The following is a 15,023-nucleotide window of genomic DNA, read 5'->3' on the forward strand; positions in this document are numbered from 1 at the left end:
TAAACCTCAGTATTTTGTTATATAGAAACAGTTCAGATTTGGGGAAACTGTTCCACTCCAACTCCAAATCTAAGTGTTAATTGGGCCATACCTGCTTCTCCTGAAAACGTGGCTGCTTCACAGCTCCATTAGCAACAGCAAAAGGCCCTGGAGACTTTGATAAAGTCAAATCTTTCTGATTAGACAGGATGTCAAACAATATTAAAGAACCTAAAAAATAGAAGCATTTGCTTTATAATGTTCTAGGTGCTTTTTATAACACTAAATACATTCTCCTACTTTTTCTCAAAGTCCCTAGGCAAAAGGCACACACATTAGGTGCTAATCAGGATCTGATCATCAGCATCCCTGTCTTACCGAGCAGCAGAATAAATTAAATACAAAGCGTCCGTAGGTGACATGAAGGTGGCTAGCAGAAGTGCCTCTGAGCTCAAAGCACCCAGTCCCACACTTCATAAAATGTAAACCTGTCGTTCTAATCTTGTACCAGCATCATCCACCCTGAAAGCAGTGATGACTCAACAAATATTTTGTTTAAAACATGAATATTTGACAGTTTTACCTAAACTGTGACCAGCCACAGAGATCCCTCCTTTGAAGTCCGGGTTCCGACTCAGAAAGAGTGCGTGCAGACGGTTTATCTCCGTTACCACCTTTTCCACAATCTTCTGACAGTAAGTGGGGCTATTGTAAAACAGAATATCTAGCAAGGTTTCGTTGGTAAAGTGACGAAACCGACCAATACTTGGTAAAGTGATTTTCTTAATATTCCTGTTTAGAAAGAAAAAAGTATGATGTCAGTAGCTACCTTAAATCTATGAATTTTTTTTAAGTTTAGATTTTGAATCCTGAACATACACTGAGTAAAGAAATCCCACAAACTAATTATGAGTTGATTTTGTTTTTTAGAGTTATCCTAAATAAATCAAGATTAGCCAAACAACTGCTATTTGTGCCTTTAACCATACTATAAATTTTGGAAATTTCTGAAGAGATATCATATAAAATAAGGCTTATGAAAATATATTTTTATTTTTAAAGAGCAAAGCCTACTCTTTCATTTTTCTTCCAATTTATTGGAAATTGGGATACCTGATAAAAACTGTTGGTGGAAAGGACAATAAAGTATCAGGAAGAAAGGAGCTTAATGGAATGAAGATCTTTCCTGATTTGAGAATGGCCACAGCAAAGTTCAAGAACATCCAGAGAAAGAAAACACCCTTACACCAGGGCCTAGCATGGATAAATGCTGCTTGCAGGATCACTTTTATTAAACCATGTGCTCTGAAACATGATGACGAGCGCCAAAATGCAGATGTTATTTAGCCTGTGTCCTAGCATAAATATTACCTAAAATTAAAAAACAAACCCTAAATCCCTGGTGCTTAATTGAAAACATTCAAAATTGAGTGGGGGCATTTTTAGTTGTCACAATGTCTGGTGAGTGCTGTGGGCATTTAGACTAAGGATACTAAATGGCCTACAGTACACACTCAACGATCTGGCATGATAAAGAATTGTCCTGCCAAAAGAGCCTCCACCGAGAAACAATCATTCTCAACCAGAAACGGTTTTGACCCCAGGGGACATCAGGCAATGACTAGAGGCATTTTTGGTTGTCACTGTGGGAAGGAATACACTACTATTCTCTACTGGGTAGAGGCCAGGAGGCTGCTAAACACCCTACAACGTACAAGACAGTCCTCTATCAGTATTTTAAAACCAGCTTAAATTACCTAGATTCTCTCAAACATATGCATACACAGAAAAGTAGCATACAAATTTAACAGCCAGTACTTAATTATATGTCAGAGCAAAGATAAACTTAAAATAAAGAAATACATTTGTTAAAATCCACAAACCTGTCAACACCTGTGGCATCCCCACCCAAGGAACTATGCCAATGAACTGGAAGAAACTCCACTCTGCTTATTTTCCGATCATCTAAAGATTTCCTGAAATGTGTCTGCAGCAATTTGAGAGAAACTACCCTAAAATCATCCACTAAAAAAACACACAGGGAAAACAACAAATTAATTAAATCTCCTTAGCTTGGTATATAGTTAGCAATTACCTCAAGTATGCCAGTATTTTTTATAACAAACTTTTCGGGGTGGGGGGAGAATTTAGCCCCCCAAACAATAAACCTAATGTTCAGAAAGTTCTTTTAAACTTTTCATTACTTTAGAGGTATGGATAAATGAGTGAAAAACTTTAGTTTACCACATACAGGCGGCATGGCACTGTGGGTACAGACTCTGGAATCAAACTACCTACTCCAGAACATACAGACCATGATATGGGAGAGGTTAACCAGCCTCTGGGCCTCAGTTCCTCACCTAATAATGGGGTAGCAGTGATAGCACCTGTACACCAAGGCTTTATTTTGAGGGTTAAATGATACAATACGTGCAAGACACTTAGCACATACCAAGTATTCAATAAATATGAATTATTATACAGATATAAAAATAAAACTTCAAAAATTTCTGTAGCCCTGGTCAGGTAGCTCAGTTGGTTAGTATTGTCCTGATACACCAAGGTTGCAGGTCTGATCCCTGCTCAGGGCACATACAAGAATTGACCAATGAATGCATAAATAAGTCGAACGACAAATGGATGTTTCTCTCTCCCTCTCTTCCTCTCTCTCTAAAAATCAATTAAAAATATTTCTGTAAACCAGGCAAACTCGTACTTTCATTATACAACTTCTCACAACCAAGTATCTATAAATAAGTTCAACATACAGGTGTTCCTAGTTGCTGGAAGTGCCCAGGCAGAGGCTGTTAGAAAAGCTAAATTATTTCCAAGATCCCATCTGATTCTTCAGAGTCTAGAGTTTTATGAGTTATACATGTCGTAAAAACAAATTAAGTACAAATTAATATTCCCAGCGATCACTTAAATCTCCTCTTATAGCCCCTCAGCTGGAAGCTATTTTAAAAATGAACATTTAAAAGTCCTTCCATTAGTTCCCAAATCATTCCATGAAATACAATGACTAACACTTACCACATTCAATAATGCTTCTAAAGCGCAAGTCACACACAGGTCCAATGCCATGCACCATGAACACCAAATGGTCGACCTGAGGCATTTCCCCTACAAAAGAAATATATGCATACATATCCACTGGAAACCTGTTTGGTTTCCTTAACTGAATAGCAAAATTCTCAACATCCCTTTTGCCATCACAAACATACCAAAGGAATTCATGGCCCTCCCAACTAATAAGGCTCATTATCTGCTGCCAAATTGGAAGAAGGAAACTCAAAGCTGGTCTTGGCAAGTAACAATGAACTGGATCAAGTAGTGGAGGAAGCAGGCCATCTCTGCTCCCAGAGGTTATCAGCATATGATGACCAGCAGTTCTGTACCTACAGAAGCTCCATAACGTTGTGATTTCTTCAGAACTTCACAGGGCACTAAACCCCAACGTGGAGAGGCAATTTGCCAATATAAAACTCTAAAATCTTTCCCCAAGTCCTTCTCTTTCATTTGTTAGATTCACACATACCATATATAGGAACATCTCCGAGTTAAATCTACCATTTCACTCTGGTTAGTTCATTCAGATTCAAAATGTGAGTACATTTGTTTTGTAATTTCATAAGACAATGAAACAAATATAAGGTATATAACTGTCAAAATAAAACCCGTATTTTAAATGGTATAACAAAGAAACCAAAGCAGTAACACTGGGGCAGCGGTCAGCAAACCATAGCTCAAGGGCCAAATCCTGCTCACTGCCTCTTTTCATAAAGTCTTACTGAAACACAGCTCTGCCATTTGTTTACACACTGCCTATAGATGCATTCACACTGCAAGGGCAGAGTTCAATATACACAACAGAGTCCACATGGCCTGCAAAGACTAAAATATCTACTATTTGGCCTTGACAGAAAGCGTTTGCCACTCCAGCACTAGAGTAAGACAAAGGAATTGAGGTATGACAAAACAAGCCCAAAGCACAGCCAAAAGCCTAGTTTCAACCAGCAAAGTAATTTTTTACAACAATACATATTTTAGAATCTGCATTACATAGTTTGTATATTTTCACAGAATTCTAAATTTAAAAATAAAGATAAAAAGGTTCTGTAAATTTTTAAAAGATCTTTGCTAACTTGTTATGGCAGGTAACCCTAATCACTGTTTCTTTTTGTCATCATTCTAAAGAATGATGCTAAAATAGAGAAGTCTAGAAGTGGCACTGGTCCTAAACAAATTTTACTCACCGTGGGGAATTTCATCAAGGTTATCATCAATTCCACGCTTTACTACCCTGGGCCTTGTCTGTCCATCTTGTGTGGTCCCCCATTCATCTGGCACCGACGAAGGCTGGAACTGAACAATAACCTTCGAGATAAAACAGAAGGGTTATGACAGCTCCCTACCAAATTCATTTCCACTACAGACTAAGTAATGTATTTCAATACAGTAAACTACTTCCTAGTATGGATCCTTTATACATTAAGTACTAGCACTGTTCACCCCAAACCAATCTGTAACGATCCTGCTATTGATCATTAACTGTTAAAACTAAGCAAATCAATACCATTATTTCCAATGCTAATGTTGGAAAATAATACAACTAAATCAGAATATACCTTGATTTAGAAATGTAATAAGAACATCCAAGCTTACACATTAGAAATTAAAGAAAAGTTACCTGCATAGAGGAGCCTATTTACAAATGCATCTTCAATGCCAAACACTGACTGATTGACACTTTTTAGGAAGGTATATCTTGTTTAATCAAACTATATTAAATTAAACCTGATGTCCTATGAAAATATTTCTTTAAAATACTGAATGCATGCAAGATGTTATGCAAAATTTTTGTGTTTGTACCCAAAACAGAAGGTAAAAAAAAATCTAAAAAACAAAAGGACATGCGTGGTTCCTGTCAGGAGAACCAGGAGAGTGAAGAGGCTTTATTTTCATTTCACACCTTTTCATACTGTTTAAATTCTGCTGACATACAAACGTGTTTTTACTTTTACTTATTTTTGTATCAATAAGGACTATAGAGGTGGTTAGAATATAGGTTACTGAGCAATGACTGTGTGCCAAGCACTATGCTAGATGCTTTTGCATAAATTCCCTCACTTCACCTAAACTATGGCCCAGGGAGGTAAATCTTACTGCAGGTGAAGAGCCTGTGGCTCACCGAGATTAAGGTTGGTAAATGAAAGAATGCAAACACCATTAATCAATACTTTAAAAAAAAACCGAAAAACCACAAGTTTCTAAAGAGGAAGAACATATGTTATGTTTCAAAGGTTGAAACAAATCTTCAAAGGCAGGGTAGGCAAACCACAGCCTTCGGGCCAAAACTGGCCCACCACTTGTTTTGACAAATAAAGTTTTATTGGAAAAAGCCATGCCCAATGTCTGTAGCTGATCTCAGGCTACAAGGGCAGAGTTGACAGCTGTAACAAAGACCACATGGTATAAAAAGCCTTTAATATTTACTCTCTAGCCTTCACAGAAAAAGCCAGCTGACCCTTGATCAAGTGCAAAAATTTGTCAAGCAACTTCTATGCTGCATACTAAGCTTCAGCTAACATGTTGCCATAAACAGAAATTTCATGAGAGAAATTTAAATTTTATTTTTGTTTCTATGATCAATGTGAACTATAGTACACTTAAAAGCAATGTGCTTGTTATACATATATCCTTATGGCAGCAATTAATAAACAATCAAATACATTCAGCAAAATAATTATTTAAATGAACTTAAAAAGTTTAATGTCTTAAAAAATATCATTACCTTTGGATTGTGCATAACAATTGTCTCTCCACTTGGAAATTCTAATCTGCGGTGCCACTGATTCGTGGTTACAGCTTTCTTATATTCAGCCTACAATAATGAAAACAACATATACCCATTATTATGAATCTATATACATCAAGAGAAAAAGGGGAAGAAAATTATAACCATGCTGGTAATAAAAAAAACAGCAATAGCAGCTCTCATGTACTAATCTCATGTACTCATTGGTTACCATACTTATCACTTTACATATATTACTTCATTTAAGGAATTACTCTGTCACTCCTAAATAATATTACCCACAGTACACAGAGGCAAAAACCAAGATTTAGACAGTCTACTAGTTTCCTAGGGCTGTCATAAAAAAGCTCCACAAACTGAGTGGCCTAAAGCAACAGAAATTTATTCTCTTACAGTTTTGGTGGCCAGAAGTCTGAAAGCAAGGTGCCATAAGAGCAAATGGTTTAAAAGGGCCATGTTTCCTCTGAAACCTACAGGGAACTCCTTCATCACCTCTTTCTAGCTCCTGGTGGTTTGCCGACAATCTTTAGTGTCCCTTGGCTTACAGGTGCATCATTGCAGCCCTCTATTTTCACACAGCATTCTCCCTATGTCTGTCTTAACATGGCTGTCTTCTTGTATGGATTCCAGTCATAAGTGATCAGGGGCCACCCCACTCCACTATGATTTCACCTTAAATAATTACATGTGCAACGAGCCTACTTACAAAGTCACACTTTGGGCTATTGGAGGTTAGGACTTCAACATATCTTTTTAGGGGGGAACACAATTCAACCCCGAGCAGACATTTTAAATTCACAGTTGAATGAGATTACACAGTGGTAAGCAGCAAAGGCAGAATGGCAGTTCACTCTCACCCAGGACTTTCAGACCCCAAAGATGTTCTTGGTGCAAAGGATCGAGATAGCTCTCTTGGCCCTGGCCAGGTAGCTCAGTTGGTTAGAGCATCATCCCCATATACTAAGGTTGCGGGTTCGATCCCCGGTCAGGACACATAGGAGAACAATCAATGATGCATAAATAAGTGAACAAATCGGTGTTTCTCTCTCTAAAGTCAATAAGTTAAAAAATTTAATTAAGAAAAAAAAGATAGGCTCTCTTGTAAACAAAGTCTGCTCCCTGTGAGTGGTATTACATAAGGCTCCAATCTACATCGGGCCTACGTGTTTTAAAGAAAAGCACAAAGGAACAAAGCCACGCACCTCTAGCTTCTCACTGAACTCCTCTGTATAAGGGATGAATCTGCTATCTGCATCTCCTTTATAAAACCAAGTGCAACGCCTCACTTCAGCTGGCTCCTCTTCCCAGTACACGGCCCTCCTCACTCGGTCATAGAGGTGAACGTCATAGCGCCCTCCATCTGTGCCGAGAACCACACTCTCAGGGTCTGGCTGGACTGGAGCAAAAAGACCACATTTTAACCCAACAGTTACAATGCATAGTTAAAAGTAGTAAATAATGAATACAGTGACTAGTTGATTCTTAAAGACAAAGAACTAAGCTCATTTTTATTTAAAAATTGCTTAAGCCCAATCAGAGCAGCTCATCTGGTTGAGCATCATCCCATGCACCAAATGGTTGCCGGTTCGATCACCGGTCAGGGTACATACCTGGGTTTCGGGTTTGATCCCCAGTGGGACAGCATATGGAAGGCAATCAATCGATGTTTCTCTCTCTCTCTCTTTCTCTCTCCCCCCCAACCCCTTTCACTTTAAGCATGTGCTCGGGTGAGGATTAAAATAAATAAATAATTATTTTAAAAGAAAGAATAGTTTTTTTAAAAAAATTAAAATAAAAATAGCTTAAGATTAATCTGTGCTGATCAAAATTATGATTCTTCAGAAGTAAAGCAATAACCAGGGCAACATTTTAAAACATGATCATAAAATAATTCAAATAACTGGTAGGTTTTTTTTTAACCAAAGCAGCAATACTTATGAAGTATATTTCTAAAAAATATTAATAGATAATTTTTAAGTTCCATGATAAAATATATCAGGATAAACAAAGAATCATATTTTAATTCTGCAAAACTTCTCCGAGCTTTAACATGCTCCCATGCACTATCTCAAAAGGTGAACATAGTTACAGCATTTCCAAAACTCACCTGATCATGGAACACTTTTTTTTACATTTTTTTTTTTTAAAATCCTTACCCGAGGATATTTTGTCCATTGCTTTTCAGAAAGGGGGGAGGGTGGACATCGATGTGAGAGAGACACATCTATTAGTTGCCTCCTGCATGTGCCCCGACCAGGGCCAGGGATTGAGCCTGCAACCAAGGTACCTGCCCTTGGCCAGAATCAAACCCAGGACCCTTCAGTCCAAGGGCCAACACTCTAACCACTGAGCCAAACTGGCTAGGGCTTTTCACAACATTTCAAGAAAAAAGAGCTCCATAGAAAATGCTTTATAAATACTCTACAGCTATAAATGATCGGGGAAATAAGAAAACTGACACTCCAAAACAAGAAAAAAAATTGACAATAGGATTATATGAACTATTCTACTTCTCTGACTTAAAATACCTTCAAACAAGTAAGAAAATTACTAAAACACTTATTCAAACACCTTGCTCAAATAACTAAGGAAGTATATTCATAGCACCATCTTAAGGTAGAGTTTGATATGGTCTACGAGGATTAAGGAATGTGAAATTCACAAAAAGTAAGATGGAGAAACACCCTTCAGTTCTTCTCTCCCTAAGATCAGGTAGAAGTAATGCAGAGTCAGTGTTTACCTGAATTATAGACTTCTTCAAGATTCAAAGAGTCAAACACACTGAAAGGCATCCAGAGTTGTTTATATTCTACCTCCTTGCAGTAAAACCAGTGGGGCTGAACAGGTTCATAGTGGTTTTGAAGCATAAGAGGAGGTGGCACTTGCATAGAGGAACCCACAGGCCTAGCGAAGGCCTGCTGATGTGCTGGAGGGGACATCCCAGACTGCACTGGAGGAGGAATCTGGAGGGGACAAAGAGTTAAGACCGTCATGCTTGTTCCAGGGAACAGTTCTGTCTGTGTTTCAGGCCCATTATCAAGGGTCTGTGTATCAGTATGATTTAAATTATTAAATAAAACCCATTCTCTATCCCCAAGAGTAAAGTCAGGTTACACGCATCATAATACTGCTATCTCTGCCAGTCTGGATTGGGTCCTCCTTTCTTTTCAGTTTCCTTTTTTTTTGTTTTAGTTGATTTCCCTTTGTAAGTCAGTTGGACATCAATTGGGAAAAAAGCTTAAGGGAATTTCATAAAATTTAACCAATGAAAATGTTCCATTATTCTCCTGAGACTGAGTTTAACTGTCTCGATCCAAACTCCATAAAGGTAAATAAAAGAAATTACTGCAGTAATACATTTTAGTCCCTGTAACTGAGTATCTTGATTGAATAGTATAATTTAAAATGAGAAGTTAGCAGTCTTAAGATAATTGCTTCAACTCTCACTGGTCCTTAGATCACTTTTATCGTTGGTATCTTGCACTAAAATTTAGAAATATTGGCATAAGTTAACTCATTAAAATCAATGACTACTTCAATACAGATAATATGAACTAAAATATGAACCATTCAATGAGTAACCTTTAAAAGAATGTTTGCTTCAAAGCATGTGGCTCACAAAGAATAGCCTCTGAAAATAATCTGTCATCATATTGATTATAAAAAGCACTGTGCTTTTAAAAGCATAGGCTAGGTGAGAGATTAAAAATTAAAGTGAATAATTAGGGTACCAAAACATGTCTCCATACCAGTGGCAAAGATCCTGGAGGCGTCTGATACATGGGCACAGGGGGCCCAGAGGGTGGAGGGTGGGTAGAATGAGCTGGTGCTTGGCACTGCTGCAGCTGTGGTGGTGTGATGTAAGGGTTAGCTCTGCTGCTTACAGGAGTGTGGCGATAGGGATTGTATCCTTGTTGAGGTATTCCTTGGGGTGGGCTCCCAAAATCTGAAGGAGGGAGACTACTTGGCTGAGAAGGCAAATAAGTATTTGTTCCCATCTGTGAAGAAGCTGGAGCACCATACTGAGCTTTCGAAATGGATGGTGGAAATGCATTCAACACATCTTGGGATCCAGTTGTATAAGGGAGAGAAGCTGGGGGTTTGCAGGGTGCTGACTGTCCAGCTGATGCTGCTGCAGTTGTTAATGGCGACTGTCCAATATTTCCAAACGGATCACTACTGCTTGATACCTGAGAGAAGTAACTAAATGTCTGCGGGGTAGACGTGTGAGCAGAAGTCTGACCGAGAAAGCTGTCCTCCTCACCAACATCTGTGGAGTCCTCTGAAAGGGACAGAAGGGGAAATGGTTTAAAAGGTATGCTACCATTCTGTAGACCTAGCCCTTGCACCTCTTATTTTGTTGTTCAAACTCACATTTCCACATTATAAGAAAAAAAAAAGTTTCCTTTTTCTCTGAAAACTTTGTAAAACTTTACTTAGCTTTGTAATAAAAACACTAAGAAATATGAATGAGAAACAACAAAAGGAAGACAAATTCTAATTTATTCATAAGGCCACTTTCCACCTTTAACAATATTTTGGTACATACCTTTCCATACTTTTAAAATAAATATAGTTACATATTTATGTTGCAAATATACAGAAATTATATACATTTCTATACAGAAGTTTTTATAAATAGAAGCAAAATTTATACCTATTTTTACATATTCTTCTGAATGCTTTTTTCCTGGTAAGTTATCAAATAGTATTCTGCTACCCAAATACACATTATTTTATTTCTACGGTAATGGCAAGAAACTAAAGTACAGATATCAACTCTGTTGAGAAGGGGTGTGTCAGGGCTCTTATCTACAAAGCACTCATTGTACAAATGAACATGTGGTATTTATATTCACAAGGCAAAGCAGGCCAACAATGAACTGCCATCCCAAAAACCAGAGTATCACAACCAGATAATTCGTCATCAGAGATGCCAAATCACTAGAAAAGTCCTTTTCTAGCCAACAGAAGTTCTCCACATTTCCCTTTGCCCAACTTGGGCTTCACTGTGGGTGTTATCAGCACGAAACAATTTACCTTTTCATCTGCTACCAACTTGTACAATCAAAGCATTCTTTCTCTACATGGCCTCAAAGGTCCAGCCTTACTAAACTTTCATGAGCCCTTAGCTTGTTGTAACTTCTACTGTCCTCTTCCTAACCTTTTCCTTCTCCTGTTTCCTTCTCTCTCTCCTCCCTCTGAAGGCATGAAGCAGGTCAGAGGGGTGGACCCCGTCCCAGCACACAGACACACTGTGCTCCCTGCCCTTGAGACCTGACAATGGGGGCCCTCTTTCAAGCTCCAGGCTCCATCCCGACCTGCTTAGGGAGGTCACTGGGCTTGCAGAGATTCTGGCTAGAGCTTCTAAGATGCTCCCACTGTATTTAATCAATTTAACTAAAATAATCTATTCAAAATACTTTTCTATGTTGTTCCTTTATAACTAAAACTAAAATATCGCCTGGCTGGGCGTGGCTCAGCGGTTGAGCATCAACCTAGGATCCAGCAGATCACGGTCTGACTCCCGGTCAGGGCACATGCCCGGGTTGTGGGCTCAATCCCCAGTCAGAGGTGTGCAGGAAGCAGCCAATCAGTGACAACTCTCTCATCATTGATGTTTCTCTCTCTCTCTCCCCCTCTCTCTGAAATCAATAAAGATATATTAAAAATAAAAAATATATATATATACACACACACACACACACACACACACACATTTATATCGTGGCCTGCACAAGGGCCTCTGTCTGCTTATATCTTTCTACTTGCTTTATGTACTTCCAGCTCCCACCCTTTGTAGTCATATAAACCTCACTTGGACACATCTGTATTTCTTTGTTCATCTCTCAACTGAAACACGTAAAAGAAAGCTCTGTGGTGTCTCTCACCCGTTAAGACAACTTAGGAATCAACCTGATTCAAGAGGCTTTCTTTCTGATTAGCATCAGTTACAAATGAAACACTGATCTCACCATGACAGCCTCACCTCAGGGGCATTTTCTAATTATGTGTGGACACATCCGGCATCAAGACCCACAAGTTTAATGATCACCTACCTATATACTTGTGACACTCCCAACTGTCCCAAATGAGACCGTTCTCATTAGTTCCTGAACCTATTTTCCAACTGCTTCCTCAACACTTCCGGAGGGCTCAGCGATACACCTCAAATTCAGTTTACCAAAAATAGGATTTATCATCTTCACCGTTCCCTCCACATGCTCCTTAACCCCATCTCACCAATCACATCTACTCACCCACTCAAACCAGAAACCTCAACTCACAGACTCCTCTTCCTCTCTCATACCCTCCACTGAATCATTCAGATCCTCACTCAAGACATATGCACAAAGTATTTATACACCAGGCACTGAAGCGAGGTTTTGGGGCTAAACTGAATGAGGAGAAGCCACTGTGCTCGAAGAGCAGACAGTCTAGCCACTAGGGAGTCACTAAGTCCCAATAATGTTACGGCCTGAAAACCTCTCACATCCGTTCCCTGCTCCTCATACCCAATGTGGCTGACTAGGGCTACAGCGCAATCTACTCCTGCCTGATTCACAGTGGTGTCCAAGCTGACCGCTCTTGCTACTCCAGTGCAATCTCAAAGAACTGCAGTCTTTCTGAAACACCTGTAATTTCGATGTCTTCTTCACAATCCTTCAAAGGCTCCCCGATACCCCGTAGGATGACTACAACTCCTCAGTATGTTACATGAGGCTTTTCTTGATCTGGTCCCCATTGAGCACTCAAGCCACTCCCCTGCACACACTGTAGTTACACGGACCTACTGGGGGAGGGAGAAGGGACAGGGAGAGAGAGGACGAGTGGGAGGACAGAGAATGGGAGCACCTATCACTAAATCCTGCCAAATCTGCAGGTTTTCTCATACCTCAGGTTTTCCATATGCCTGTCTCTCCAGACGCCCTAATTTCTGTGTACCCTTCCATATTGAGCTCAAGAATCACCTCCTCTGTGAGGCCCTGAGGCCTAAGGATACCCATAGCTTTCCGGGCAGCCTATCAATCCCTCTCTCTGGCCATTATAAACGTGCATCACGACGGCTCACACAGCTGGGCAGTGTGTACACGCACACTGTGCGGTCACTGGGGGCAATGCCATCTGTGTCTCCCAGACATCTGGAACAGGGCCTGGCACACAGAAGCGGCTCAGTCCACGTCTGTTACATGAATGAAGTTGTTTCCTGTGTGTCTCTTTCCCTGAGATGATTAACTTGTTTCCAGTGAGACAGATCTTCCTTTGTCTCTGGGAATTCTCTGAATGGGTTTCTAATGATCAAATCTTTTTCAGAGATGGGAAAATAACTTACAGATTTAGCTGCATGTGTTCTCTTACTTATTCCTGCAAACTCCTACAGCCATGCTAGTCCTTCACCAAAACCGGCAATGCCTAGCCTTCCACCACGCTGTCAAAACGCGGGGACACACTCCTGACTCCCCTCCTTTCCTTCCTTCAACAACTATCTGTTGAACAAAGTCCTGCCCTCGTGAGACTTACACTCTAGTGGGATCAGATGGACAAGTGTGTGTAGCCAGGTGGTGGTCAGCACCCAGAAGGGAATCTGCCTGCAGAGACGCCCCGCTGGCCCTTCCTTCTCCACGCACCTTCCCTTCCTGCTCCCAGCAAGAAGGTTACTCAGCGGAAGAGGATTAGCATTTACTAAAGATCCTGGAAATAAAAGGTAATGAAGTCAGACCTGCAAACTTCGAAAGGCCCGCTTCTCACTGGAAACTGAGGTCCAGGCCGGTAAGGGACGCGCCTGCGGCCACAGGGAGCACGGCAGGGCCAGGCCGGGGCGGCTGCTCCCGGACGCCCCGCTGGGTACGCACAGTCCTCGAGCAGCGATCTCTGCGCACGGGCACGACGCCGGCAGGGGGCCGCCGCGCACCCGCAGCGGGCTCGAGCGGGGCGCCCCAGAGGACCGGCTGCGCCGCGGCCGTGCCAGCCCGCGCGTACCCGGGAGTCGCCCCCTGCCCGGGTCCCCTCCCGCACGCGGGGGACGGGTGCCCCACGCAGCTGCCCGCCTGCACGGCCTGTGGCCCGCCTGCACAGGAGCTCGTGGCGTCCGGGACTCGGGACCGGCGGGGTCCTGCGTCCCGAGCGAAGCCGGCCTGTGACCGCCCCCGCCCCCGAGGCCCCAGAGCACCCGGGCCCCTCAAGCTCGGCCCCCGACGGGCGGCTCGAGGCAGGAGGAGCCCTCCGGCCCGCCCCGGCGCCGCGAGCGCCCCCGCCTCCCCGCCCCACCGGACCCCCTCACTACCTCCGGGCAGGAGCAAGGAGGCCGAGGCGGCGGCGGCCTGGGTGACGGGGATGAAGGGCACGTTGAAGCTGAACTCCGTGGCCGAGGATGAGAAGAGTAAATTAGTGCCCGACGAGGACGTGGAGGCGGCGCCCCCGCCGTTAGGTTTCCTCTCAGCCATGGCTGCGACCCACCGCCCGTTACACGTCTCAGGGAAGCTGGCGCGGCACCAGCGGCCGGAAACCAGTCACACTCGGGGCCAGCACACTTCCGCACTTGCGCACAAGGGCCGGAAGTCCGGGCAGATGGTCTGAGGCCCTCCTCCCGCCCCTAGCTGGCAACGCCCTAAGTTAACAGGGCGGCGCCGGCTTCAGGCGGTAGTCGTGGCACAGGACGTCCTGAGCGGCTGCGGTGGCGAGGGCGGGGGACCCGGGCTGGAGCCTGGAGGGGGGCCGACCGCTCAGCCCACAGTGAGCACGAAACTGCTGCGGCCCCGCCCCGGTAGCTCAGCGGCTGGGCATCGACCTGGGATCCGGGCGATCAGGGCTGACTCTTGGTTGGGGCACGTGCCCGGGTTGTGGGCTGGGCACCGATCGGTGACTCTCCTCATTGATGTTTCTCTCTCACCCTCCTTTCCTCTCTCTGAAGTCAGTAAAGATGCTTTAAAAAAAAAAGAAGCTGCCCCGAAAGGCGCCCCCCCGCAGGGTGAGCTGGGCTTTGATGTCCCGCCCTGGCCGCAGCCCGCAGCGTGGCGGCCCCCGCAGGGAGGTGCTCGGAACCTGCTCGGGTGGCGCCGGGTCGTTTTAAGCGGCTTAGCGGGGGTCGACTAGCGATGCCGCGGCAGATAACTAGTAGAAGAGGTAAGTCACACTGTTATCCGTGGTAACTATCACCGTATTGAGATACCATCATGAATTTTTTAGAACTCAAAATACGAGCTATTTTTTTGCAAAGGCTTTCTGT

General features: G+C 42.7%; 1 protein-coding gene across 2 annotated transcripts in view; it reads right to left on the bottom strand.

The window, feature by feature from the left end:
* SEC23IP (SEC23 interacting protein) overlaps positions 1-14,271 on the bottom strand; it is a 31,661-nt gene extending 17,390 nt beyond the window's left edge. Inside the window, exons 1-10 of one of the 2 annotated variants that reach the window (XM_016207164.2) lie at positions 14,082-14,271; positions 9,547-10,079; positions 8,538-8,760; positions 7,000-7,193; positions 5,774-5,863; positions 4,236-4,356; positions 3,013-3,102; positions 1,863-2,004; positions 563-771; positions 92-210 (exon numbers count right to left, since the gene is read on the bottom strand). In XM_016207164.2, the coding sequence (XP_016062650.2) occupies positions 92-210; positions 563-771; positions 1,863-2,004; positions 3,013-3,102; positions 4,236-4,356; positions 5,774-5,863; positions 7,000-7,193; positions 8,538-8,760; positions 9,547-10,079; positions 14,082-14,241 (1,881 nt within the window). In that variant the 5' untranslated portion in view covers positions 14,242-14,271. The remainder of the gene's footprint in view (positions 1-91; positions 211-562; positions 772-1,862; positions 2,005-3,012; positions 3,103-4,235; positions 4,357-5,773; positions 5,864-6,999; positions 7,194-8,537; positions 8,761-9,546; positions 10,080-14,081) is intronic. The other variant, XM_016207163.2, reaches the window with a different exon arrangement.
* Positions 14,272-15,023: the final 752 nt, after the last annotated feature.

The sequence above is a fragment of the Miniopterus natalensis genome, chromosome 14, assembly GCF_054644295.1.
Source record: "Miniopterus natalensis isolate mMinNat1 chromosome 14, mMinNat1.hap1, whole genome shotgun sequence".
Lineage (NCBI taxonomy): Eukaryota > Metazoa > Chordata > Mammalia > Chiroptera > Miniopteridae > Miniopterus > Miniopterus natalensis.